The sequence below is a fragment of the Rousettus aegyptiacus genome, unplaced genomic scaffold (genome assembly GCF_014176215.1).
Source record: "Rousettus aegyptiacus isolate mRouAeg1 unplaced genomic scaffold, mRouAeg1.p scaffold_m13_p_12, whole genome shotgun sequence".
NCBI classification, from domain to species: Eukaryota; Metazoa; Chordata; class Mammalia; order Chiroptera; family Pteropodidae; genus Rousettus; species Rousettus aegyptiacus.
The window spans coordinates 37462913-37487686 of NW_023416287.1; the positions used below are offsets into that span (position 1 = coordinate 37462913).

The 24774-nt window shown below is 37.7% G+C and overlaps 2 protein-coding genes across 3 annotated transcripts in view; one reads left to right on the forward strand and one right to left on the reverse strand.

The window, feature by feature from the left end:
• Positions 1–16468, forward strand: part of XRN2 (5'-3' exoribonuclease 2) — a 75974-nt gene extending 59506 nt beyond the window's left edge. For both annotated transcript variants that reach the window (XM_016126368.2, XM_016126370.2), the window contains 3 exons: positions 8521–8584; positions 13269–13407; positions 15922–16468. In XM_016126368.2, coding sequence (XP_015981854.1) covers positions 8521–8584; positions 13269–13407; positions 15922–15987 — 269 coding nt within the window. In that variant the 3' untranslated portion in view covers positions 15988–16468. The remainder of the gene's footprint in view (positions 1–8520; positions 8585–13268; positions 13408–15921) is intronic.
• Positions 16469–22191: 5723 nt separating this feature from the next.
• NKX2-4 (NK2 homeobox 4) lies at positions 22192–24204 on the reverse strand. Its single transcript, XM_016126355.2, has 2 exons — positions 23633–24204; positions 22192–23372 (listed from the first exon to the last, which is right to left on the reverse strand). Exons 1-2 carry the CDS (start codon positions 24081–24083, stop codon positions 22750–22752), a joined length of 1074 nt encoding a protein of 357 aa, XP_015981841.2. The 5' UTR covers positions 24084–24204; the 3' UTR covers positions 22192–22749.
• Between the last annotated feature and the right edge of the window lie 570 nt (positions 24205–24774).

Consider the following 24774-nt stretch of genomic DNA (forward strand, 5'->3'; position numbering starts at 1 on the left):
TATAGGTAATATTTTACCATTAAATATGATGTTTGTCATGGTTTTTTTCGTAGACAACCTTTATTATATTGAGAAATTTTCCTTCTATTTGTCTCTAGTGGATAATAAATTTTATCAAATGCTTTCCCTTTGAGATGGTAATGGATTTTTTTTTTATCTTCTGTTATGAAATACATGAATTGATTTTTGACTATTAAACCAACCTCACATTACTGGGATAATCCTAATTTAGTGTGATGTATCATTCTTTTTTATATGTCACTAACTTCTGTGTGTCAGTGTATTGTGGGGTACTTTTCATCTGTGTAATATGAGAGAGATCAGTTTATAACTTTCCTTTTTCACACATTCTGGCCTCATAAAATAAGTTAGAAAGTGTATCCTACATTTCTGTTTTCTATAAGAGTTACTGTGAGATTGTTGTCATGTATTTATGCTTAGAAGTATTCAATGGTGAAGCCATTTGGGCCTAGCAATTTTTTCATGAAAAGGTTTTTTAACTATAGATTCAAATTCTCAAGTAGATACAGGTTATTCTGATTTTTTTGTTGTTGTTGTTACTTCTTGTGTTGGTTTTGGTAAGCCCCCCGTTTTTTGTATGAATGTGCTATTCTAAAATTTCAGATATATTGCCAAACATTGGTCATGATATACTTTTTATTGATGCTTGATTTATTTTTATTTATGTATTTTTACTTTGCATTTCTTTAAAATGTATTGTTCAATTACAGTTGACATACAATTATATTAGTTTCAGGTTTACAACATGGTGATTAGATATTTATATACCTTATGAAATGATCACCTCGTTTAGTCTAAAACGCAGCTGACACCATACATACTTATTATAGTGTTATTGACTATATTCCCTATTGCTGTACTTGACATCCCCGTAACTATTTTTAAAACTGGCAATTTGTACTTAATCCCTTTCACGTTTTTCATCCACTGCCCAACCCCCCTCTCTTCTGGCAACCATCAGTTTGTTCTCTGTATCTAAGTTTGTTTCTGTTTTGTTTGTTTGTTTATTTTTTTTCCACATAGCGTAATACCTTCTATGCCCATCCATGTTGTCTCAGATAGCAAGATTTTGTTCTTTTTTTGAGTAATATTCTGTAATATGAGTAATATTCCACTGTATATATGTACCATATTTTCCTTATCCACTCATCTATTGATGGACACTTAGGTTGCGTCCATACTACAGCAAACATCAGGGTGTATAAGTCTTTTTGAATTAGTTTTTTGGGTTTTTTCGATTTTTTTCAATTACAATTGACATTCAGTATTTATTTAATTTCAGATTGTTAATAACATAGTTGTTAGACATTTATATAATTAATGAAGTGATTCTCCCCATTGATCTAGTACCCATCTGACACCATACATAGTTATTAACCATATTATCGACTATATTCCCTATGTTGTACTTCATATTCCCTTGACTATTTTGTAACTGCCAATTTGTACTTCTTAATCCCTTCACCTTTTTCAGTCACCCTTCCAACCCCACTCCCATCTGGCAACCATTAGTTAATTCTAATCTGTGGGTTGATTTCTGTACTGTTTGTTCATTTACTTTGTTTTTTTTTTTTTAAGTTCCACATAAAAGTAAAATCATATGGTATTTCTTTTTCTGTCTGACTTATTTCACTTAGTATAATACCCTCTAGGTCCATCCATATTGTCGCAAGTGGAATGATTTCATTTTTTATGGCCTAGTAATATTCTATTTTATACACACACACACACACACACATAAATTTTATCCAACTGTTTATTTATGGACACTTCAGTAATGTTCATATCCTAGTTGTTTTAAGTACAGTTGCAGTGAACATAGGGATGTATATATCTTTTCGCATTAGTGTTTTAGTTTTCTTTGGATAAATACCCAGAAGTGCAATTCCTGGGTCATTTGGTAATTCTTTTTTAAATGTTTTGAGGAACTTGCATATAATTTTCCATAATGACTGCACCATTTTGGAACAATGCATAAGGGTTCCATTTTCTCTATATCCTTGCCAGCACTTGTTTTTTTGTTGATTTATTGATGATAGCCATTCTGACAGGTGTGAGGTAATAGTTCATTGTGCTTTTGCATTTCTCTGATGATTAATGACTTTGAGCACCTTTTCATGTGTCTGTTGGCCATTTGTATGTCCTCTTTGGAGAAATGTCTATTCAGGTCTTCTGCCCATGATTTAATTGGACAGTTTGTGTTTTTGATGTTGACCAGTGTGAGTTCCTTATGTATTTTGGATACTAATCTCTTACCATATGTATCATTGGAAGATATTTTCTCCCATTTAATAGGTCGTCTTTTCATTTTGTTGATGGTTTCCTTCACTATGTAAAAGCTTAGTTTGATGATGTTTCATTGCTTTTTTCTTTTGTTTCCCTTGCCTGAGGAGACATATCCAAAAAAATATTGCTAAGACTGATGTCAGAGAGTTTATTGCCTATGTTTTCTTCTAGGAGTTTTATGGTTTCAGTTCTTACGTTTAAGTTTTTAATTTATTTTGAGTTTATTTTTGTATATGATATAGGAAAGTGGTCTAGATGCATTTTTTTTGCATATATTTGCCCACTTTCCCAGCACCATTTATTGAAGAGACTGCATTTTCTCCCATTGTATATTCCTGCCTCCTTTGTCTCATGATATATTATTCTTAATATTTTTTAATGACTAAAAGACTTTAAAATTAATTCCTGGTATTGATAATGTATTCTGTTCCTCTTCTCAATTAGTGTTGCTAGGGCTTATTTAATTTTAATTGGTTTAGTTTTCCTTTTTTTTTTTTATTAAACTAACTTTTAGCTTTTTGGCCCCCCCCACCCCCATTGTATATTTGTTTTCATTATTCTCTTCTAGTTTCTTTGGAATTAAATTGCTGTTCTTTTTCTAATTTCTGGAGATGGCGACATATAATTTATTTTTAGTATTTTTTATCTAACATATGCACTTGAGTGCTATAAATTTCCCTGTAATCACTTAACTCTGTCATATATTTCTTTTGTTTTGTGTCCTATATTTATCATCATTCAGTTAATATTTTCTGATTTCTATCTTTAAAATTATACACTCATAGATAATTTAGGAGTATATTCCTTAATTTTTAAGGATATATACACTTCTAATCTTTTAAAATAGATTTTTTTTCGTAATTTAATTGTAAACTAAATTTCTACAAAGGGTATTGCTGGATGAGAAGGTCTGTTGAATTTCTGGACTTTTGGTTAAAATCACCATATTAATCTCGAAGTAAGAGGTTTACATGTTACGTAACAGCGGATGAGAATTTCTGTTATCTCAACTCCCATCAATACCAGGGGTTATCAGTTTTTAAATGTTTTTGCTAATTTGATAAGGAAGAATGGATCTTTGTTTTAAGCTATGGTTTTTTTAAATTGCTGCTTCAATCACATTTTTACTGACCAGTTTTCTTTCATAGTCTGTTTTTGTCCCTAGCTAATTTATTAATTTGTGTGCAAGTCTTCTTCTTTATTTATAAGAGCTTTTTAAAGCTCTTTTTAAGCAGAAGATTACATAGTCACATCTTTCTAGAATCAGGACTCTCTTGGCTGTGGAAAAGACTTGGTGGTGGTTCTAGTTAGGGAGAAATAAAGAAGGTCAGAAGTGATCTGTGGCAAAGTAGTTTCAAAGGGGAGAAAATGGGAGAAGAGAAACTGAAGGACTATATAATTGAATGTGATGAGGGAAAGAGAAGATACAAGATGAGGATCATGAGTGTACTGTGGGCACCTGGGGGGTTAATTAGTCCTTTAATAGAATTTGGAAATCCAGGAAGCTGACATAATATGGAAGAATATAAGTCTGATTTTTGTGGAGGTCGAAGTGCTGAATATGTTGGAGTCATCTGCCAGAAGTTAGTAATATGGATCTAATACTTGCTCAAGAGAGAAAATAGAGAAAATTGGGAATTATCTGCACATATGCCAGAAATGTAAAAGTTCAGGAAGGATTTGGATAGGTTAATGAATTTTAATTGCTGTTGGTTATAAGAGAACCTAGAAAAGTTTAGAGTTGTGAGGTTAGACCTCCTCGAAGTCAGCCATGTCATATCACAAATTATTCACTGATAACCTTTGTAAGAGATATGTTAGATAAATAATTGGCCTAATGTAGAATGATTATTGCTGGATAGTAAACGATCACAGTTGTGTAATAAGCCCAGACAAATGCTCTCAACTGTCAAGAAAAGAAATCATATTTTTTGTGATGTTTTCCCCAACAATCTTTATACATAATTCAACATATGATTTGCCTTCTGTTTTATTTTAGTTTACTGTCATTAAGTGTGCCATTTTCTGGCACATTTATTTCATGGTCTTTTGTGACCTCTGAATTTTATATTTGTGCCAACAGAATTAATCCCCGCATAACTGTCAAGTCCATCCATCCATCTCTCTTCTCTATATCCTGTTGTAATTTTTATCTGATCCCTTATATTTATATACTTTCTGAATACTGAATCTTTTAGGATAATATTATCCTTTTAAAGAGGACAGTGATTTCAGATATTTTAACCAAGACCTTTTCTTATTTTTCCGTATTTGTCAAGATACTTAACTACCAAAATGCAAGTGTTAAGCATGTTTATTGTTTCTTCCTGTCTTAATTAGATGTGTATATTAATTCTAAACTTTCAAAATGTTGAAAGTTTTCTAATCCTTAATCCTGCCTTTTTGAAAAATCCTAAGCTCTTGAGCCTTTTGGTTGAGAGCCTTCTGAACCAGAGGAAATGGTTCTCCTCTGGTCCTTCTGAAAGAGTGAAGAGTTACCTCAACCCACAGCACAAGTGCATGTGAAATTTGGAGAAGGATGTAGTGGGGAGTGGTTAAGAAAGCTTATCCTGCCCCTCAATAGCCTTGTGATCTCAGGCAGGTTCTTGTCATTACTGCCATTTTCTCACTTTTAAAATGGTACAAAGAATACCCATCTCATAAAATATTCACAGTAAATGAGTTTTAAGTTATTAAGCACTTGAAACAGTCCTTGACACATAGTCAATACCATGAAAATCTTACACAAGTGATAAAAGATCTGGCTCCCTTTTTATAGAATTTTGAATTTTAAAATTTGGTCAGAAATAGTTTTAGTAAAATTGATATCTAAACCATTTAAACAATCTATTGAAATATTTTTAGTATCATAGCTATTTTCTTTATATGGTACAAAATTACACTTAAGAAAGGACATTTGGTCAAACTACAAACTCTGTTATTTGTCTTTGATGTGTCAGTGTTTGGCTGATGAGTAATTGTCCGGTTACTGATAACTTCTTGGAGTCAAGTGCAAACAAGTACTCAGTGTGAATAAAGCATTTTGTTTCTACAACTCAAAGAACCAGAATGTCACTTCTTTTCATTTCAGCCAATAAACTTGTCAGTTAGCCGCATTCGAAAAATGATTTTTGATTAGTGCAATCAGTAAACATGGAGTCTTTTCTGTGATTGCCACACTGATGAGGTAAATTGTCACTTGCGTTATTAGAGAAGCCTTGGTTTGTGTGGCCTTAGAGCTCTAGAAAAGGGATAAGTTTATAAGACCAAAGGAAAAATTAACTCATTTTTCCTCTCTCGCCTGTACCTTTCTGAAGTGCAATTTACTATCTCAGAATTTTTTTTCTCCCTCTCAAATGGATCTTCTGTTAGAGCCATACAAATGAATGATAATAAGTTTGTTTTACCTTCTACTTCATTACTTATCAGCCAGGAAATATTTCTGCTTTATGAATGCTTAAGAGCTATATATGTTTTGCTCAGAGCCACATGAAGAGATTTGTTTAAAGGTAGCCTTGAAGTTTGTCTTTGATTTTTTTTTTTTTTGGATTGAAAGCAAGAGACGTTTTAATAATTATGTAATACAATTTTTTTTAAGTCTTGCAAGAAGACTAGATTTTAACAAAGAACTACAGTATTCACATGTACTAAGTCTGTTTATGTGAAAAAATTGTTCTGGATGTGAGAAATGGTAAAAGTAAAATAGAGCGGGAAGTACCTAGCATACTAGAAGTGATAGAATAGGAACTTGTACCATTTTTCTAGGTACTTATAGGTGTATAGGTAGACAGTTGAAAGGTGCCCCCTCTCCAAAAAAAAACATTTATACTTAGTTAACTTTACATTCCAATTGTACTTAGAAGTATTGGTATGTTTAATCTAACGTGTAGTATATTTGAATCTAATGAATAGGTATTCTTAATGATTCCCTGTACTTGTACAGTTCCTAGGAGAAAATATACAAGCTTTTTTTTCTGCTTTTGTTTTTCATAAAATATTAAGATAAGTACTGAGGGAGGCTTTCTTAATGCAGATGTGTCTTTTTTTATTATCTTCATTCAATTTTAAATTTATTAGGGATCCTGTATGGAAGCCTCTGTAAGTGCTTCCACATGGGGAGTATGTATTCTTTAATGGTAACACATATAAAGAGATACTATAGAACCAGAATCATAGAATTAAATCTTAATGATAAAAGAATGTTTCAGGGCTGACAGAGTGATTCTGGGACATGTGAAGTATAGAGCTAGACAGGAGTCTGAATGAAATTCATTGTATTTCTTTGACTTTTATTATATTAGCTAATTTTATATACATAAAACACTAAAACAAAATACTTCTGTAACATTTTAACCAATTTTCACTAACCTGATATTTAAATAGACCAATGGACTTCAAGTTTAACAAAGTAGTGATATGAAAAGTAGCCCAAATATCAATTTCACTTTTTTATCATATTGCTTTCTCATAAATGGTAGCTTACCGAAAATCATATAATGTGGTTAGGTAAGTGTATCTTGAGTTTTTTCATAGAAATAAGCCACACAGATGAAATGATGACTGTCTTCTAAGAATTTCTGGTTTTATCTCCTCTCATTATGATTTTCTGATAGTGTACAGTCTGTAGTAGTGATTCAGAAGTTATTCTGGGCCTAGAATAGTGATCCTTCTTCCCTGTTTTCTGTGGAGTCTGTGGTGATTAGCTTCCTGAGTTTCCATTCCGGTTTAAATATCTAATGACCACCATGAAACCTCTTCAGCATTGTTCCTCAGTTTGACTGCTGCTAGTTTGGTTTTTAAGAGATAAAAAGGAGACTTAATTCAGATCAATTAGAGATGTCACCTTTCTTTCAATTCAAAACGAGATTCTTCTCAGAAATAACTGTGATGAAGGCTTCCTCCCTTACCTTTCTAAGAGAGGTATCTCATGAGTTTGGCTGCCACTGATCAAGGAGCAGCGGGCTGTACTAGCTGCAGATGCCACTCTCCGTGGCTGCTTCCCCAAGGGGTAGTTTGTCCATTTAGGAAACTTCTCCTTCCGCCTGGCATTGTCAGCTGTGTCAAGGTACGAGGAAGCCCTGGGGCAGAAGTAGCTAGTTGTTTCACTCTGGAATAATTATGAGCAGCTAGGTACTTTACCCGTTCCATATTCTCTTTCGTGGGAGCTTTTTAAAGAACAATTTTTTTTTTAATGTAAACCCAGATTGCATTTTTTTTTTTTTTTGGTCTAACCAGATAAGCTTTCATTTCTTCTTTCCTTTAAGAGAGTAATTTTGAAAAGCATGTTTCTAGTTTGTGTTTCCATTAAAATGTGAGCCTGAATACATTATGGTAAGCCTTGTTGTTCTTGGGTCTCACTAGTCTGGAGGGGGTTACTGTCCTCACACAGTGAACTCATTAGACAACTCCTGGAACCAGCTGTTTTATTTAGGTCACACACAGACCCTGCTGAAGGGTGGCTGAGGTGACTACAATACTGGAGACCTGACGGTTGATTGATACCAACCTACTAAGCTCCTAACCACCCCTGCTGACTGGTGTTGTGGGTTGTTCCTTTAATCCTGCTTACGTAGAGGACTAGCCGCCATTTAATTATTTGTTTCTTACAGTTAGATGTTGCTATTTCAGTTTTGTGTTAAGGGAAGAGGTTTGACTATCAGAAAACAATAAAAAAGTGGATGGTCCCTTTATTACTACATCTTCCTGGCCTGTGTTGGAGAGATTGTGTGCTTCTGCTTTTTGTTATGCTAGCTAGGTAAGTCAGTGTTCTTTTCCAGTTTACACATTTAAGGAGAAAATGTCAGGGTTTCTTTTAAAGTTACTATATGTTACTTTGTGTTGATAGAAAAAAACCTAAATCCCTTCCTTTTACACAGCATTTAAAATATAAATGTAAAATATATACATATACCTTTATATACATATATACACACACACACATACATGGCAAAAGAGAGAGAAATGTGTGTTTTTAATGACCACAGTTACTAAAAGTGTTTTATTACGAAAAGAAAAATAACAAAATGAACAAATTTACTGACCCTGTTGTTTTTGTATCTTTTTACATTTCCATTGTGGGTAATTATGTTAGTTTATTTAGTTTATATTGTCTCAATTTTTTTCAAAAATTTTTTATTACAAAATATGTGGGTAACTCAATATTAACTACTTTTAAAAACTCCTCTGTTTAACTCTTCCTTGTTTGTTTTCCAGATATGAGGCCCCAGGATTCCTGGCGAGGTCCTCCTCCTCTTTTCCAGCAGCAAAGATTTGACAGGTAATAAGCAAACATCACTTTTAAATACTTTTCCACATCAACATTTGAGGTTTGGGCTTTTTCCATCGTTTGAAATATACTTCCTTCCCCCTAAACAGTTTCTCTTGTGCCTGTTCTTTAGGAAAATAGATGGTTAACACCTTGAAGTAAAAGGCTCGTGTTTATATACTCTTATGCTTTTCTTGGTTCTTGGCCTTTATTTTATTGAAGCTTTTGAGGTGCCCTGAAAAATGCAACACAGAGAGCTTAAAATTGTATTAGGTTTTGGTAAGGCTAAACAAATTTCTTTTTAGAAGAGTTGTGCAGCTTAATGAGGCATAACTAATGGTGTTCCACTTTTATCATTTCTGTGCTAGCAACACAGCATTAGTACAGACCAACCATTGATTCTTGCTGCAAACCTCTTGAAGTCCTAATCAGCTTCTTTGGTACAACTTTTTCAGGACTGACAAGCCTATTGTAGGGCAGTGTCACTGTAGGTCAGTAGTTATTAGTTGCCAGTGAAAACAGTTTCTTTAACTACTTAAGACTGAACTGAATTAAATGCAGAGGGGACTCAGTAGAGGATTATGGGATCTGCAGTCTAATAAGTACCACGGACTAGGAAGGATGTGACATGGTTTAATAACAAGAGATGTTTGACATGTGTTCTTTCATTGATAAGTTGTGTGCTTCTAAGTCAGGTGGTCTCTGCACAAGACAGCTAGGCATGCTATGAATAATTATATTAACATCTGTAGAATGATTTTTTTAAGAGACAGCTTTAAAATCTATCATTTTATGCTGGTTTTGCCAGCCTTTAGTTAGTGATAAAATGAATTAAGCCCATCATGTAAGGTTTCCTTTTTTGCCTTTCCAGTTCTAATCTGTTTTGTTTCCCTCTCTAGCATTTTAGCAGTCTGAACTGTTCACATTTGAAATGAACAAAGTGTTGTTATGTACAGGGTTTTAAATGATGCTCCTATTTTAAGAAAACTTTCTTTAGAGACTCCAAAACGTCATTATTTTCTTCAAAAAGATAAACGAAATTATTTTATTCAATTGTTTATTAATAGTATCAACTATTTAGTGTAAGCTGCATTTTAAACTTAAGACAACTGATAATGCCTGTGTTTGTTTTGTTTCAATATAAGTGCTCAAAGCACATCATATGTACTACTTCAGCATCCCCAGATTAGCACCATTTCCAAACAGAAATTAAATGGGTAAAGGGTAATTTTTTTCTAATTTGTGTATTATCACATTAGAGCTGATATTTTAAATAACTGTCCACGTTACTTTTGTCAAATTTGATTTTAAGACTTGGTTTCCCACTTGGTTGCTTTCTCCTTAATTATTAATAATTGCTAACATTGATCATCTGCTTACAGAGTGTCAACACTATGTATAACATGCTTTTAGAAACATAACTTTGTTTATTCCTCCTAGCAACCTTTAAAGTAGATGTTATTTTTACAGATGAGGAAACTAAGGCACACAGACGTTTAGTAGCTTATCAGTACCATTCTTACTACTAAGAAGCTTTTCACTTGAACAAAACTCATCAGAATACTTACTTGGAAAATAACATTATGGTAAAGCCATAGGGACTTCAAAGGATGTAAAGGATCTACAAAGGATTTTTTCCCAATAGCTTTCCTTTCCTTCGCACATTAAAAGTTTTTCTAAGATCATCACCATTGTCCTGACTTTTGTTCTGTCCTAGCCAAGTATTGGTATTATCCTGACTGACTTTGTGAACCCAGGCAATTAAGGACAAGTTTTGTGGGACATTTTTGGTTTAGTTTTAGTCAGAAACTTAAAATCATGCCTTAAAAGTTCAATGTGAGCATAATAAAATTCTGTCTTATGTCTTAAAATCATGGTCATTTAAGAAATACATGATTTATTCATTAAACTGGCTATTCTAAATTTCTCCATTAGCCTGTTAACAAATACAGTACATCACTCATTTCTGTAGTACTTGTCATTCTAACTATTCCGACCTTGTAAGACATAGAGGAGAAAATATAAACTCAGTCACTGTGACTTTGCTGAGATGTCACAACTAGTAAGTAGTAAAATTCCTACTAGAACCAGGTATTGTTAATTCTAAGTTCAGTACTTTTCTACTGCACTATTTTGAATTTTTGGTTGAGAACCTCATAAAAAAGAAAATTTTGAATATTCTTTTTTTCTAAACTGTACTGTTTTTTGAAATGTTTCCTATTTTGAAATAGTAATTATAATTCATATATTCATTTCACTTAAAAATACAACAGGAACATCCTTCCCCTTGCTTCCCCACACAAAGACAACCTAGTGTTAATAGTGTTAATGTTATGCATAGATGTTCATCATTTGAATCCTCTATATCACTTGAGTTCTGCCCCATTATTTGTGTTCTTGCCAATTGAGGGTTTCTTTTTCCTGGCATATTCAGGGTGGCTCTTTAGTTTTTAACTTAAGCTCAGTTAATTTTGAAAAATCTTAAAAACTAATTTGCCATATGAATAAATTAAAGACCCAAATTGGTAGTAGTTCATATTGCTAGCTGCTTTCAAAAACAGTAATTTAGAAACTTAATATTGTTGCTATCCATGATGCCAAATGCCTCAAATAAGTTGCCTCAGTTGATAGCTGCTAATTTAAAAAAGTTAAAATGTATTGACCTCGGTGCTTCCATCCCAGATTTAAAATGTATTTTCCAAGGCAATTTTCATTTTGTAAGTATTTACAAATTAATATAATTAATATAGAAATATGATAAAGTTGTGGAATATTCAGGCCTTTCTGCCTATAAAGAACGGGGGGGGAAGTACATGTCCCTCTTACTTTGTTCTTTCTGTTTAATTTAAATTATTTTATAAAAATTATCTTTGTCGAAAACATTTAAAGCAATCATTTCAAACAAAAAGGAGCACTTTGTGTTTTAAACAGTGGCTTTGTTTCTGACCTATTTTTAGAACATAAAATAATGTAAAATTACATTTATAATGTATATTATCTATGCCAGCAGATTTTCCTGTAACTCAGTTGAGTGGATTTTATTATTGTAAAATTGAAAAGAAAAATTGATCACAGTTATTAATACAATGTGTGAGTTCATTTTTGGCCAGTGGTTTTTGTGTTAATGGCCTAGTTTTGTTGAGTCTTTTTGGTACAGCACAAATCTTAACCCTCACTCCTGCAGAGAGAAACCAGAAGAGACCATCCCTATCTCAGCACACAGAGTTGTCATTGCTAAACAGATGAGACATTCTTGCTAAAATATATTTGTACTAATAATGAACCTGGAAAATAAGAGGTCTGAATGTATTCTTTCTGAAATACAGATTTATTTTATTTTGATTCTCTAACAGCAAATTATATTTTAGAGGTCAGGTTTCAACAATAACTGTGAAGAATAACATTGCTTTTCTAGAGTTCTTCAGAGAGCTATTCTTTAAGCCATCACACAAAAATAATCATCTTTGGGTTTTGTTTTTTGTTTTTTGTTTTTGTTTTTGTTTTAAAAAAAGCCAAGCTCCAAGTGAAGGGAAGAGAGTGGGGGTGTCTAGAGGATGGACTCAGGCTTGAATACCTATGAGAAGAATATATTACCCAATGAGCCCAACTTTGGGCTTTTCCCCGCTAAGATCTAGGGAGTGAAATTCATACACTGATACAGTAAAAGCTAATACCAGCTAGTCAGTGCTTTAGCAAACTTTGTTTTATTGTAATTCCTCCTAACATCTTTAATGGCCCCAAAGCTTCTAATGTTAAAATATACTGGAGAATTTTGCTTCTGTTTATTATTTGTGGTAACTGTTTTATAAAATTGAAGTTGAAGAAATGCCTCAAGGAGAAACTTATGTCTTAAATGGTGATTGCCTTTAGGTGTCTTTGCTACATTGTTTATGTGACAGTTTTAAATTATGATTTCATAGCTCATACCTGTTGCTTTGTATCTGCAAAGTTAAAATAAGTGCTTGAAGACAATTAAAACATTTCTTTTTACTAGTAATCTGGGATGGCAAACTGGGTTATAATAGCTGTTGAATCTGTGTTCTCATGTAAACTGTACACCAAATGCCAGTCAGTCCATGCCAATTAGTGCTCATGTTGCTAGGTCACCGTGGTCAATTCAAAGCTGCATCAATAGAACTTGAAAAGGTTTCCTCCCGATCAGACCTTCTGACATATTGAGCAGAATAATGGATGGGGAAAAAAAATAGCCAAGTCCCCTACCCTAGATTCAAAATACTCAGCAGTAAGAATTCATTTGCAACCTGCAATTAACTAGAAAGAATGGACTCCAAGAATGAGTCTGGACATTTTTTAAAATAAAGCCTCATTCTCCTGTCTTGTACATATTTACTCTTTGGATAGCATCTTAAATGTAGCCAACTTGGAGATCTTGGGTCCAAATCTTTACGTGACTAAAAGGAAATTTCACAATTGAAAATGAGCAAAATATTTTTTTAAAGTCAGACCTTTCTAAATTGAGTGTTAAACATCCTTTTGAATAAATGCTGCCACCTCATGAAACATATTAGACTACACTGGATATGCGGCACCTAAAAGCTACTCTGATACTATATATCTCATATGACAAATGCAGCAAAATTGGATTATCTTAAAATTGAGATGAGACCTGTTGGTTTTAGGCTTTGGACTATATAACATGCCTGACTTCTAATGCATACATGATGTTTTTCCACAGAGGCGTTGTCGCCGAACCTCTGCTGCCATGGAACCGTATGCTCCAAACCCAAAATGCAGCGTTCCAGCCAAACCAGTACCAGATGCTAGCTGGACCTGGCGGATATCCACCCAGACGTGATGATCGTGGAGGAAGACAGGTGATACAATGTGGGCTATGGAATGAAAAGCGTACAGCTCACTTTGTACTTAGCCATGCCTCTCAGGACTCCTTATTTTCTTAAAAATATTTTTGGATAAGATATTAGTAGAGTAGCTCAGCTGAACTTGGGTCCCTCATTAAAAATGTATATAGGGTGGTGAGTATCTGCTTCACTAAATAGGTTATATCTTGAAGATGCTGAAGAATTTCCAGACAAAAAGCCCTTTTAATCATAGCAGTTAGCGATGTTTAGCAGTCACCAAAAGAAATTGTTTATCCTTTAAAGATACTGCTTTTTGCTTTAATACAAAAGAGATCTCTGGTAATAGATGATAAATTCCTAGAAGCCGAAAGCAGGAATCAACCTTTTCAGTTGTTAGCTATATTCATTTCCTGTCTTGATTCATGTATCTCTCCTCATGGGAAGAAATCTCTCCTTCATAAAAAAAAAGTCCATATAATTTTCTACCAAATTTAAACACCTATATATTTAATGAGTATAATAACTCCTAGACAGATTTAGTTAGATGTAAGCTTCATCTTTCTCTTTATAGCTTTCCTTTTTAGCAATATTTAAGACTGTGGTTTATTTGCTTCATTCTCTTTGTCCCCTAGTCATTTGACACTCTATCCAGTATTTACATACTCTTTAATCAAATCCTTGCCAGAGAACAGGATTGGAATTCTGAATTCAGAGTGTGTGGTGTTCATGGAGTTTGGCACCTGCAGTGATGTGAAGTAGTTTTAAATTGCTTACCTGGTGTTGGCCTACAGGCCTTTTCAGTGCTTCATATATTAATTTTGTAACTCAGGTACTTGCTATATAACCTCTTGTTCTGACAGCTAAGAAAAATAAGAAAAATCTTCTGATAGCTAAGAAAAACATTTTTTACACTTTTTTTAGTCATCCAAGTCTCTGTTCACTTCACAAGAAAATAATCATCTTGTCTTCTGAGAAGTTTTTGTTACAGTTCATTAGAATCAGTTCATAAAATTTTACTTTGAATACTGTCAGCCCAAGACCTCTAGGTATCATATCATAGATTGAGACTGTTTATACTAGTAAAGTCGATGATACTAGGCAATATAAATAATGAGTATTATTGAAATGAGGACATACTTATAACCAGAAGACACCTTGGAGAATGTTTAGTTCAGTCATCTTATTTCCCCAGTTAGGAACTAAAACCCTAAAACACTTGCAGTTTGGCTGCAGAGATGGGGGCATCTGTACTTCTGGCCCAGTTTATTGTCTTTCCTGTCTCCTTCAGAGATCTTTCCTTTAAAGGAGCTCTCTGCTATTAAAAAAGGTGACATTCTTAGTCTCATAGGAGATAAAAACCAATTGTAAATTTATAATTCTTCTAGGACCTTTTGGAAATATATTTCTTTTTTTCAGTCTCTTTTTCCACTGATTTTTATGAAATCAGTTTTTGAAGCACCGTTAAATTGTAACAATTCATTGTTAAAAATATAATTATGACTTCACTATACTTCTAGTGGTTTATATAACTAAACAAGGCCTTAGCCTAAATTGTATCTTTGAAGGGCCTGTACACAATCATATCATAATTTAAACCAGAGGTCCCCTAACACACCTCTCCACTCCCCCACTCCCTACACCTCAGTGTATGTCCTGTTAGGAACCGGGCTGCGCTGCAGGAGATGAGCAGCAGGTGAGCTAGTGAAGCTTCATCTATAGTTGCAGCTGCTCCCCAGCACGCTCACACCACCACCTCAGCTCCACCTCAGATCATCAGACATTAGATTCTCATAGGAGCACCAGTCTCTGGTGCCGAAAAGGTTGGGGACCACTGATTTAAACTACTGAAGTACTCTGAGAGACAACCTGAGGCAGGGTCCATTTTAGAATCCTGGAAGCCTAGAAAGGGAATTGTGATGGAAGAGGTGTCAAATTTCTCTTATGTTGTACATAAATATTATTTGTAAGCACACTAGGTTACGTAATGAATGTCACCAGTAATTGATTATGTAATAACCTGTGTGTTACTTAATGCTCTAGTGTTTTTAGCGAAACAAAAAAAAAAATCTAAAAATAATAGCTCATCAGGCCTTAACTGACTCAGCAAGCTCACACCTCGATTAAGCAAACTGACTTTCCTCGTGTGATGTGTCTAAAGATGATGTAAGCACCTTACTGCAATATGGCTTGCTAGGGGTGGTAGGGAATATTGAGAACCACAAGTGTTTTTACACAAAACATTGTAACTATAGTTCATTTGTGTGTATTTTAAGCAACTTCTTAATTGCCTGTTAAGGTTTATTTGGTTAGTTGTCAGTAACAGCATTTGTGCCAGTGTCCCACTTTGTAGCAAGCTTTGTATAAAGCTGTGGACCAAAAGCACCTATGTATTTATAGAGGCTTTCCATGTGATGCACCTTTAAGACGTATTTACCTTCTTGATGGTGTGTTTTTCCATTGAGGTGTAAAATTAATTTCTTAGCAGGAGTGTTAATCCAGAAACTAAACTCTTGAATTTTTTTTCCCCAGGGATATCCCAGAGAAGGAAGAAAATACCCTTTGCCACCACCCTCAGGAAGATACAGTTGGAATTAGGTTTTGTAAAGCTTTCCCAGATCCTTTCATCATTCTACAGTTTTATGCTATTTGCGGAAAGATTTTTTTCTCAAGTAGTAGTTTTTTTTAAGAAAACTACAGTACTTTGTGTATTTCTTTTAACTGTGTATATTTCTACTAATCTGATCTCACTGTTTAATGTTGCTTTCCAAAGATGTGTATTGCATAATATGGTGGATCTGAATTTATTATTGCTTATAAATCACTTTGATGGAATAGGAATACTGGTTTTGCATTATGGTTAAAAATCAAACCAGCTGTGGATTTCAAAACGTAATGTATTCTAGATCATCTAAGATCCATGCTGATTTTTAATGCACAAGAATTAGGTATGAACTCTTGAGCTATAACCCTCAGCCAACCAGAGTATATATTGTTCAGTATTTCTTTGGAAACATTTCACTAATGTACTGTCTTATGGAAATTTCTGGACTTTAGTAAAAAAAAAAAAAAAGTTTAACAGTCTGGTCTCTTGTGTTCTTATTTATTTACAATATTTCAACTTTGAAAATCTTGGCCAAGCATGTTGCTTTTTTTTCATCAATTTTTCAGAAAACAATTCATTTCTATAATTTGATGTCAAAAGAAAAATCAGTGATGTTAAAAAGATACGCTCAACAAAACAACTCAACTAACCCATATATTATTAGTATGTCTGTCAGCTACTGGTTTGGCAACTATACAATCTTTATGAGAATACATTATTTACATTTTACAAGTTTCATGTAGACTCCAACTTTAAAGACTTAAAAATCTTTAAGGAAAGTGAAAGGTTCAATTCATAGCTAAATGATCTATGTTCCTTAGCATATATTTTGCATTGCTTCATAATAGATTCCAATTTGTACTCATTTTTATTGTTGTTGTTGCTACTAAGCATACTATATCTCCTTAAATTTATACCTGGAGTTCACACAATGGCACTTTCATATGCATTTTCATTTGATTGCCCCAACAAATTTAGACACATGTAAAGACTGTTGCTTTGTTTCCTTCTTTCCATTCTATCCCAAGACTATAAAATTTTTCTTTGACCTTCTGACTTAGAACATTTGTTTTAATATTCAGCTAAGGCACACTTGTTAATCTTCGTCTATGTGGAAAAAAAATACCACCTTAACCTTAATAGGAAGGTATTTTGAAACTATTCATTTTGTTGCTGGGGATGGGTAAATAGACCAGAATCCTTTATTATTGAGAAAAAGAGTCTCTCCACTGGGGATTAACAACACAACCATTATATATTACCTTCATAATACATTAAAATGATAATGTCTTCTGTTAAATTTCTCTATCTTCCAAATATTAAAAATGTGTAGCCACTTGAATCAAATATTGCATATTCCACAGAAGCCCATATAAATGTCTTACTATGTATAGCTTCTAGGCACCCAAAGCCCACACTTCTACAGAACCTATATTTTCTCAGATTTTTAGTTCTGATTTACTTTAGTTTTGTTTCAAGCTATCATGTGTGTCTAAAATAATTGTTTTGATTAGGATTTTTTCACAATTACATGTTACCTTTCAAAACAAAGTTGAAGATTAATGTTTAAAGTGGTGTTTTGAAGACGCCTAAACAAAAAGCCTGATGAAAAAAATGAAGGGGACTGGATTCCCTCTTAAACAGGTGGTGTGCCTTTGAAGGACATCTGCCAGCTAGCTGAACCCTTACTTCCTGGTCGCCTCCATTCCTTCAACCCTTGCTTGCTTTTCTCCTTATACTGCCTCCATCTCTTTACAACTCGACCCCATGTTTGAATGTACTAGAAAAATGTCCTGTTATTTCAATAAGCCAAAAGAAAGCTTTTTAGAACTTTAAATGCAATTTAAAGCTATAAATATCCCCTCCATATTCGGATGTAAATAAAGTTATGGGGCAATTTAAAATAATTAACTGTATTCCATTATGTTATCTTTAAGTGGGGCAAAGTTTTTCAGGGTCTATTAAAGATTCTTTAAAATCTTAGAACCTGGAAATGGTAGATCTTTATTGTGGCACTAAGGGCCCTTAATGAGCTGTTGTCTTTCCTTTAAAGATCAAATGAGGTAATGCACATTAAAGTACAAAGCCATCTACGATTGACTATTAGATTGCCATTTAGCATTACAAAGGCAAATTGAGTGTAATGACCGGTAGGTTAACTTTCGTGCTATGACGCGGATGTCGTGAGCAGACTGGGCGGCCGGAGGTCTTGAGCTCGCGTGTTCTGTGGGGAGCGTTGGAGGTCGGGCGCCGCGATTTCGCAGCGGGGGTGGGTGATGACAGCGCCCGGGAGTCGCAAGCCTGGCGCGGCAGGGACAGGCATACTACTCCAGAGACGAGGTCCCGGGGCTGCAGGCCCAGTCGCCCTCCTGGCGGGGACCGGAAGCGTTAGGCCCTCAGCTCACGTGGGGCGTATACGCTGCGCCGCGGCTCTCGCTCCTAGCGCATTCGTTGCCCCGCGGGTCCGGCGCCACGCGCGTCCCGCCGCAGCTCCCGCCGCTTGACCACCCCGGAGCCCTGAGAGCTGCCGGCGTGGAGCAGGGTGGGCGCAGGAACGCTCAAATCTCGAACTCTTGGGGTGGTCGTGTGCAAGTCGGAACCCTGCAGCACCATTCCCCGGTTCCCCTGCCGCGGTGCCGCAACTTCTAAACCTGCCCAGTTTCATCATCTCAATTCGGTACACGAACGCACAGAACCTGTAAAGGAAGAACGGAAATGTTCTACCTTCCGAGGCTGCTGTTTTAACTTCTACGTCTGAACGTAACAGAGTTTGGTTATGCGTAAAGATCTGAAATGTAGACGTTCTCTGGAGAGTACACTAAGATTTCCCATTCCCAGCCGGCAGAGCGGTTGCCTAGCTCCACTGCGCTTGTCGGACGCCTCTTCCAACTCGCTTCAGGGCGTCGTGGGGCTGAGATCCCGCCAGACTATTCCTCGACTGCTCTACTAATTCTAACCAAGAAAAAAAGTCAACGAACTAATAAATTAACAAGTGTCCCATTCTCACGAATTCTCCCTCCACTCAGGGTCAAGTTGAATGCTTGTGCTGCTTGCTTCCCAGTACCGTCTTTATGGAACGAGGGCCGAGAACATGCTTTAGTTTGGGGTGTGTGGAATGGGAATGATGCTATTCACTACTGCAAAATAGTTTGCACAACTTAGAGTTAGCCAAATTAGTGTTTAAACTCTTTTTAGAAGTCAATTACTGAAATGAGATTACATGGAATTTAAAATAAAATTGAAAGCATTTCATTTAATTGCAAGTAAACTTAAAGCAAAAACAAATGAAACAAACAAAAACCCTCTCGCAGAAGCTTCCATTGCCCCTTAACTTAAAAATAACATAAAAATGATCTTGAAATTACAAAGTTAGCTCAAGACTTACTGGAGAGAACGAGTACCTGACCAGATATGGATACAGTTCCCTTTGAATCTTCTCCATAAGCTCATCAATTCTCAGGAGCAGTAAAAGGCTATTTATTTATTTTTTTAATAAAGTGTTTCCTAGTTCCCTGTCTTATAGGGTTTGGGCATGGCAAGTAACTATACATATAAAATTTTAATTGGACTGAAATAATTAACATACAAGTTTTTATCCACACATGTTAGTGTTATGTTAAACAGTTGGGCAATTCCATTCATGCTTAGAACTACATCTGAAATTTATATTATCACCATTTCATTGTTTTCTTATGCACAAATTCATATCTAAAAATGCAATCGATGGGTCTTTGTGTGATTATGGTTCACAAATTTATTCTAAGTGTCTTTGTAAATCATCAGTATTCAATGCAGCTAACAAAGCAAGTCTTTGGAAAATGCTTGTATTTAGTGAACAGGATTGAATCTCTGATTTGTTTTAAATTGAAAGTAAACAGTCGTTATCAGAATGAAGTTTGGCTACAACATCTGTTGATAAAAGTCTGAATATTTGTTCTTACCACTAGGTTTTAGTTCTAAGCTTTAAATAGAAGACAACTGGGTTATACTCCCAGCCTTCCATATACAGAACACCCTTCCTGTGTCATTCAACATCGCACACATTCTCACACATGCAACACTTTAATTTACACCCCAACACAGATTACAAAATCCCTGCCATTCCCCTCTGCAATTTTGATTCTGGGTTTTGGTTTCTGTGTCTCAGTTGGAAAAGATAAATTACATTGTTGTAAAAACCCAAAACATTGAGGAAAATGTCACATCTGCAGTTAGCATTTCTGAAACAGAGTTTGGCTGTGGCCTGTGCTAAACTTTGAGGGGGCTTTGTTCCACTCAGACCCTGCGCCAGCTCTCTTGGTTGTGAAGACACTTATCCTCCTCTTCAGTTAATGAGTTTCACCTAGTCTGGCCGTTTGTGTTTTTACAAAAGATCTGCAAAACACTAATTGCAAAAAAAGAAACAAGTTCTTGTTTTGCATTAATCAGAATGTAGAATTCCATAGTAAAAACATTTTTTATTTTCATGTTTCAAGAATCAAACCTCACCCTTATTTTAGGATGTACAAACATAAACTCAGTAATTTCTAGGGGTAGAATGTTAAGCCTTCTGCAGCAATTACTTCTGGCTTGGGTCCTTTACTAGTTAAAATAACGCTGAAAGGAAAAAAATAAGCCTATACTGAAAAAACTTTCAGAAAATATTGTATAAAGAAGGCTGTTTCTTCTTATTGATCTTTTTGATAGAGTTCACTTAGTCTAAGGAATTCTTTGTTCTGGAAATAAGTTATAAAGAAAAACTGTCCATGAAGATTTATTTTCTTTAAATATGTTACTCAGAGCCCTCAGTCCATAAGCTATGGCTCTTGAGTGTTGTTAAAATAATATATACATATTCTACATATAACATGTATAATAAATGTCTATATTCACGTGGATTTTTGGAATATGTTTTCTAGAAGTAAAATTTTAGAATTCTGGTGCTACTGGTACTATAAAGGAATCAAATCAATATAAACAAGCATTTTGAAATTTGGCACATCAGTAATAGTTATGTCTGCTTGGTTAACATTTTGAAAGATAATTCCATATATATATATAAAATTACCAAACTGGGAGGATTTTCTGGAGGTGTATTGCACCATTTCTTACTAATTTTTCTGGTCAAATGATTTATGCAAAATGTTTAAAAAATTAGTTCTCATTTTCCAAAAATGCATTCACAGCCCCTTGACAAAGGCTGATTCCCTTTTTCATTATTTTTTCCTCTGTGAAAATACCTGGAGTTTATTATTACTTACTATATAAAAAGCTTAGAGAAAGTACAAGTTAAATTTAATTTCTCAAACAACTTCCTAAGGATTCACTTTGCACATTCAGAAAAACACCCCCTCGAAATGAAGTGAAATAAAAAATGTTTCAGCCTCAAACTGTACTTTTAAAACTTTCAAAAGGAGAAGAGGTTTAGGGTGTTTGGTAACTAATCATTTATAAATCACACTTTATCCATGTTATGTTGTTAATTTCCATTAATTTTATAAGTTCATGTTCTTTAGCTTTCTTTTAGTATTTTTACTCCAACACCAGTTGTTTAAATCATGAGTAAACTAAGCTGTGTTGTCACAACACACCAAAACAAAGCCTATATATCTTAGTTGGAAAATAAACGACCACTTGACTTTCACAAAAAAAAGTACTTGTTTCTTTTAAGTTATGTTTAAATACCCATTTGAAACAGGAAATATAAATCGGCATATTAAAGAGTAAATACATTATTTGTACAATAAAACACCAACAAAATCGGTGTGCAACCCCCATTAAGTTGTCAATATGATGGAAAAATTATAAATATTTCAGTTACTCTTTACAACCTGATTACAATTCAATAAATCACCTTTTTCTCTTTCTTCTTTTTGACATGCTTTGAAATAGATTAACGTCGATTTTAGCAATTTTGCTAGCTTGTTCTAGTATATTATCAAGGTATTCAAAATTAGACAAGCCAATACCTTAGACCAAATAACATGTCTACAGAAATATGGGGTGCATTTATCTTATCGGTTGATTTGGGGAGACCAGATTCCATTTAAAAAGTAGTTTACAAGACTTCTCATGATGAACTGCATGGTGGTGCTGTGATGGGGGAATCCTCTTTTAAGATAATATACAAATGCTCATTTACCAAATAATAATCAAAACATTTAAAAATCAGCATTAAATTTAAAAAGCTATACCAATCTATATAAGCAGTATTTTCATTGTTTTGATTCCGTTCCTCCTAAATGGCAATAATTCCTCTGCAGTAATGTTGTTATGTGCATGATCCACCTTCAGCTACAAATCAATTTACTTTCAATCAAACATTAATGGAATTGCACTTAAGGGGGCCTCTTCGAAAATTAATCATCTCCCAATATAAGTTCCATTCTCAAAAGGATTCATTGTTAAAGCTGGACTGATTTTCAGAGCTACAAACACCAACAAAGTTTCCAACATTTAAAACTCTGAGAGTTTTGGCTAGGAACGTGGTGGATGTGGACTCGGCCAGCTTTCCCTGCGTAATTCGGAACTTCTGGAAGGAGGAAATCACCGTCTCAAAGCCGGGCGTGGTGTTACAGTATTTGTTCCTGGGGCTGTTGCTGTCTCTCGCCCCTAGCAAAGAGGTTCCGAGCCTGCCCTTCTCTACGACCCGTTCGTTCGTTTTGATCGCCGTATACACAGGAGTCGGTTTGAGTACATTTCACCCATCCGTTCTCGCCGTTTCTTGCAAACCCTTGGGGCGGCAGGCAGGACCCCGCCCCGGGGCACCCACGAGGTCACCACGTCCTGCCATAGAGCAGGTTGGCGCCGAGCACGCCGCCGCCGTAGTCCCCCGCGGCCGCGTCCAGGGCCGCGAGGCCACCCCCCGGGCCGTGCAGCGCGGGCGGGCTGGGCGACAGCTCCTCGAGCTCCGGCGCAGGCGTCGGGGCCGGCGGCTGCGGCCCGGCCTGGCCGGGCGTCGGCGTGCCCGCGCCGTTCTGGCAGGGCTTGCCGTCCTTGACCAGCACGGGCACCGCCACGCGGCGCGGGGACGGCGGCGGCGGAGGAGCCAGGCCGCCCTCCTGCTGCAGCTGTTGCGCCGCCTTGTCCTTGGCCTGCCGCTTCATCTTGTAGCGGTGGTTCTGGAACCAGATCTTGACCTGCGTGGGCGTCAGGTGGATCATGCTGGCCAGGTGCTCGCGTTCCGGCGCCGACAAGTACTTCTGCTGCTTGAAGCGCCTCTCCAGCTCGTAGACCTGCGCTTGCGAAAAGAGCACGCGGCGCTTTCTTCGCGGCGCCGCCGCCGCCGCCGCCGCCGCCGCGTGCAACGGCGCCAGCGACTTGGCGGCGTCCGCGATGCCCGTCAGCGACCCCATGCCGGCCACGTTCACGCCCGCCGACGGCCCCATGAACCTGGAAACTGGGGAGGGGTCCAAGGGGGAAGCCGGTGAACGCCCTGCCTGCGGGAGCCCGCTCGCCTCACAGCGCGGCGACCGCGACCGCGACGCCGGCAGGACCCCGGCCCGGTCTCGGCGCCGCGCCCCCCGCAGGCCCCGGCCGGGTCCCAGGCCCCCTCGCGCGCGGCTCGTGACGGGACCCCGCACCCCCTTCGCCCGGCGCGGGGGCGGGAAGAACCGCGCTGTCGCCTGCCCGCAGTCCCGCGCTCTCGGCCCCGCTCACTTGAGGAGTAGCGCGGGTCCGCGTTGGCGCCGTACCAGCCGGTGGCCGCGGCGGCCGCGCCGCCCCGCATGCCGTCCGTGTAGGCGGGCAGCTCGCCCATGTTGCCCAGGCCGCCGTTGCAGTAGCCGCCCATGGCGCTGTGCGGGAACTGCGAGACGCCGGGCGGCATGTGGTAGGTGGCGGCCGCCGCGGCCGCCGCCGCGGCCGCCGCCGCGGCCGCCGCCGCCGCGTTGTGCCCTGCCATGGCGTGCGGCGGCTGCATGCCCGCCACGGCCGCCCCCTGCGGCGCGGGGCCCGGCGGCGGCGCGCGGTAGGCGGCGGCCCCCAAGGGCGCCCCCAGGCCGGGCGGCGCGCCGTCCATGGCGCCGCCGAACTTCTTGTAGGTCTCCTCGATGGGGCTCAGGATGTCGGACACGGAGAAGGGCGTCGTGTGCTTGGGGCTCAACGACATGGCTCGGCGGACCGCCAGGTAGGGGGGCCCGGGCCGGGCGCAGGCTGGACGCGGCGGCCGCTCGTCGGCGCCACCTCGGCAGCGGCCACAGCGCCTGTGAGGAGGACTCGGAGGCGCCGCGGGCCCCCGGAGCTGGGGACCTGGGGTTTATTTTAGTCCGGCGCCAGGTTTACGACAGACTCGGGGGGCGGAGCAACATCCCAAACAATGGTCATTGACATCTTTTTCTCCCCCCCCCACCCCCGTCCTCATAACGGAGGCAAAAACGGTAAAGGGGGCAGTCGGATGTTTCTTTAAAAGATCACCCCCCTTTGCTTTCTCCATCCTTCCCGCCTCTGTCCCCCGCAGTTACCCCAGCCCTGGAGCACCAGAAATAGAAACTACAAGGCCCGCGTCTAGGCTTGAAGTGAGGGACTCCGAGCTTCTCCCCATCCAGACTCTCGTTCTCCTAAAGTGACTTCGTAGCAAAGTCCAGTATAATTGTGAGGGAGAGATGTGGTGCTAGATTGGGTGGGGTGGGGTAGTGCAGGACTCACTTCGTCCTCTCCAGCTACCAGACCTTCACTCGCGCAATCATCTAAAGTGTTAAAGGGGGGGGGGGGCTCTTTGGTCCCACCATAAGAGCGCATAAAGAGAAGAGGTACAATGACCGTCCTCTGCCATTGTAGGGCTTCTAATTTATGCATCTTTA

Bases quoted from the DNA above. Each gene is read 5' to 3' on its own strand.
- NKX2-4 (XM_016126355.2), bottom strand. From the start codon at position 24,083: ATGTCGTTGAGCCCCAAGCACACGACGCCCTTCTCCGTGTCCGACATC. The intron at 23,373-23,632 runs GTGAGCGGGGCC...ACCCCTCCCCAG, and splicing joins GGACCCGCGCTACTCCTCAA to TTTCCAGGTTCATGGGGCCG.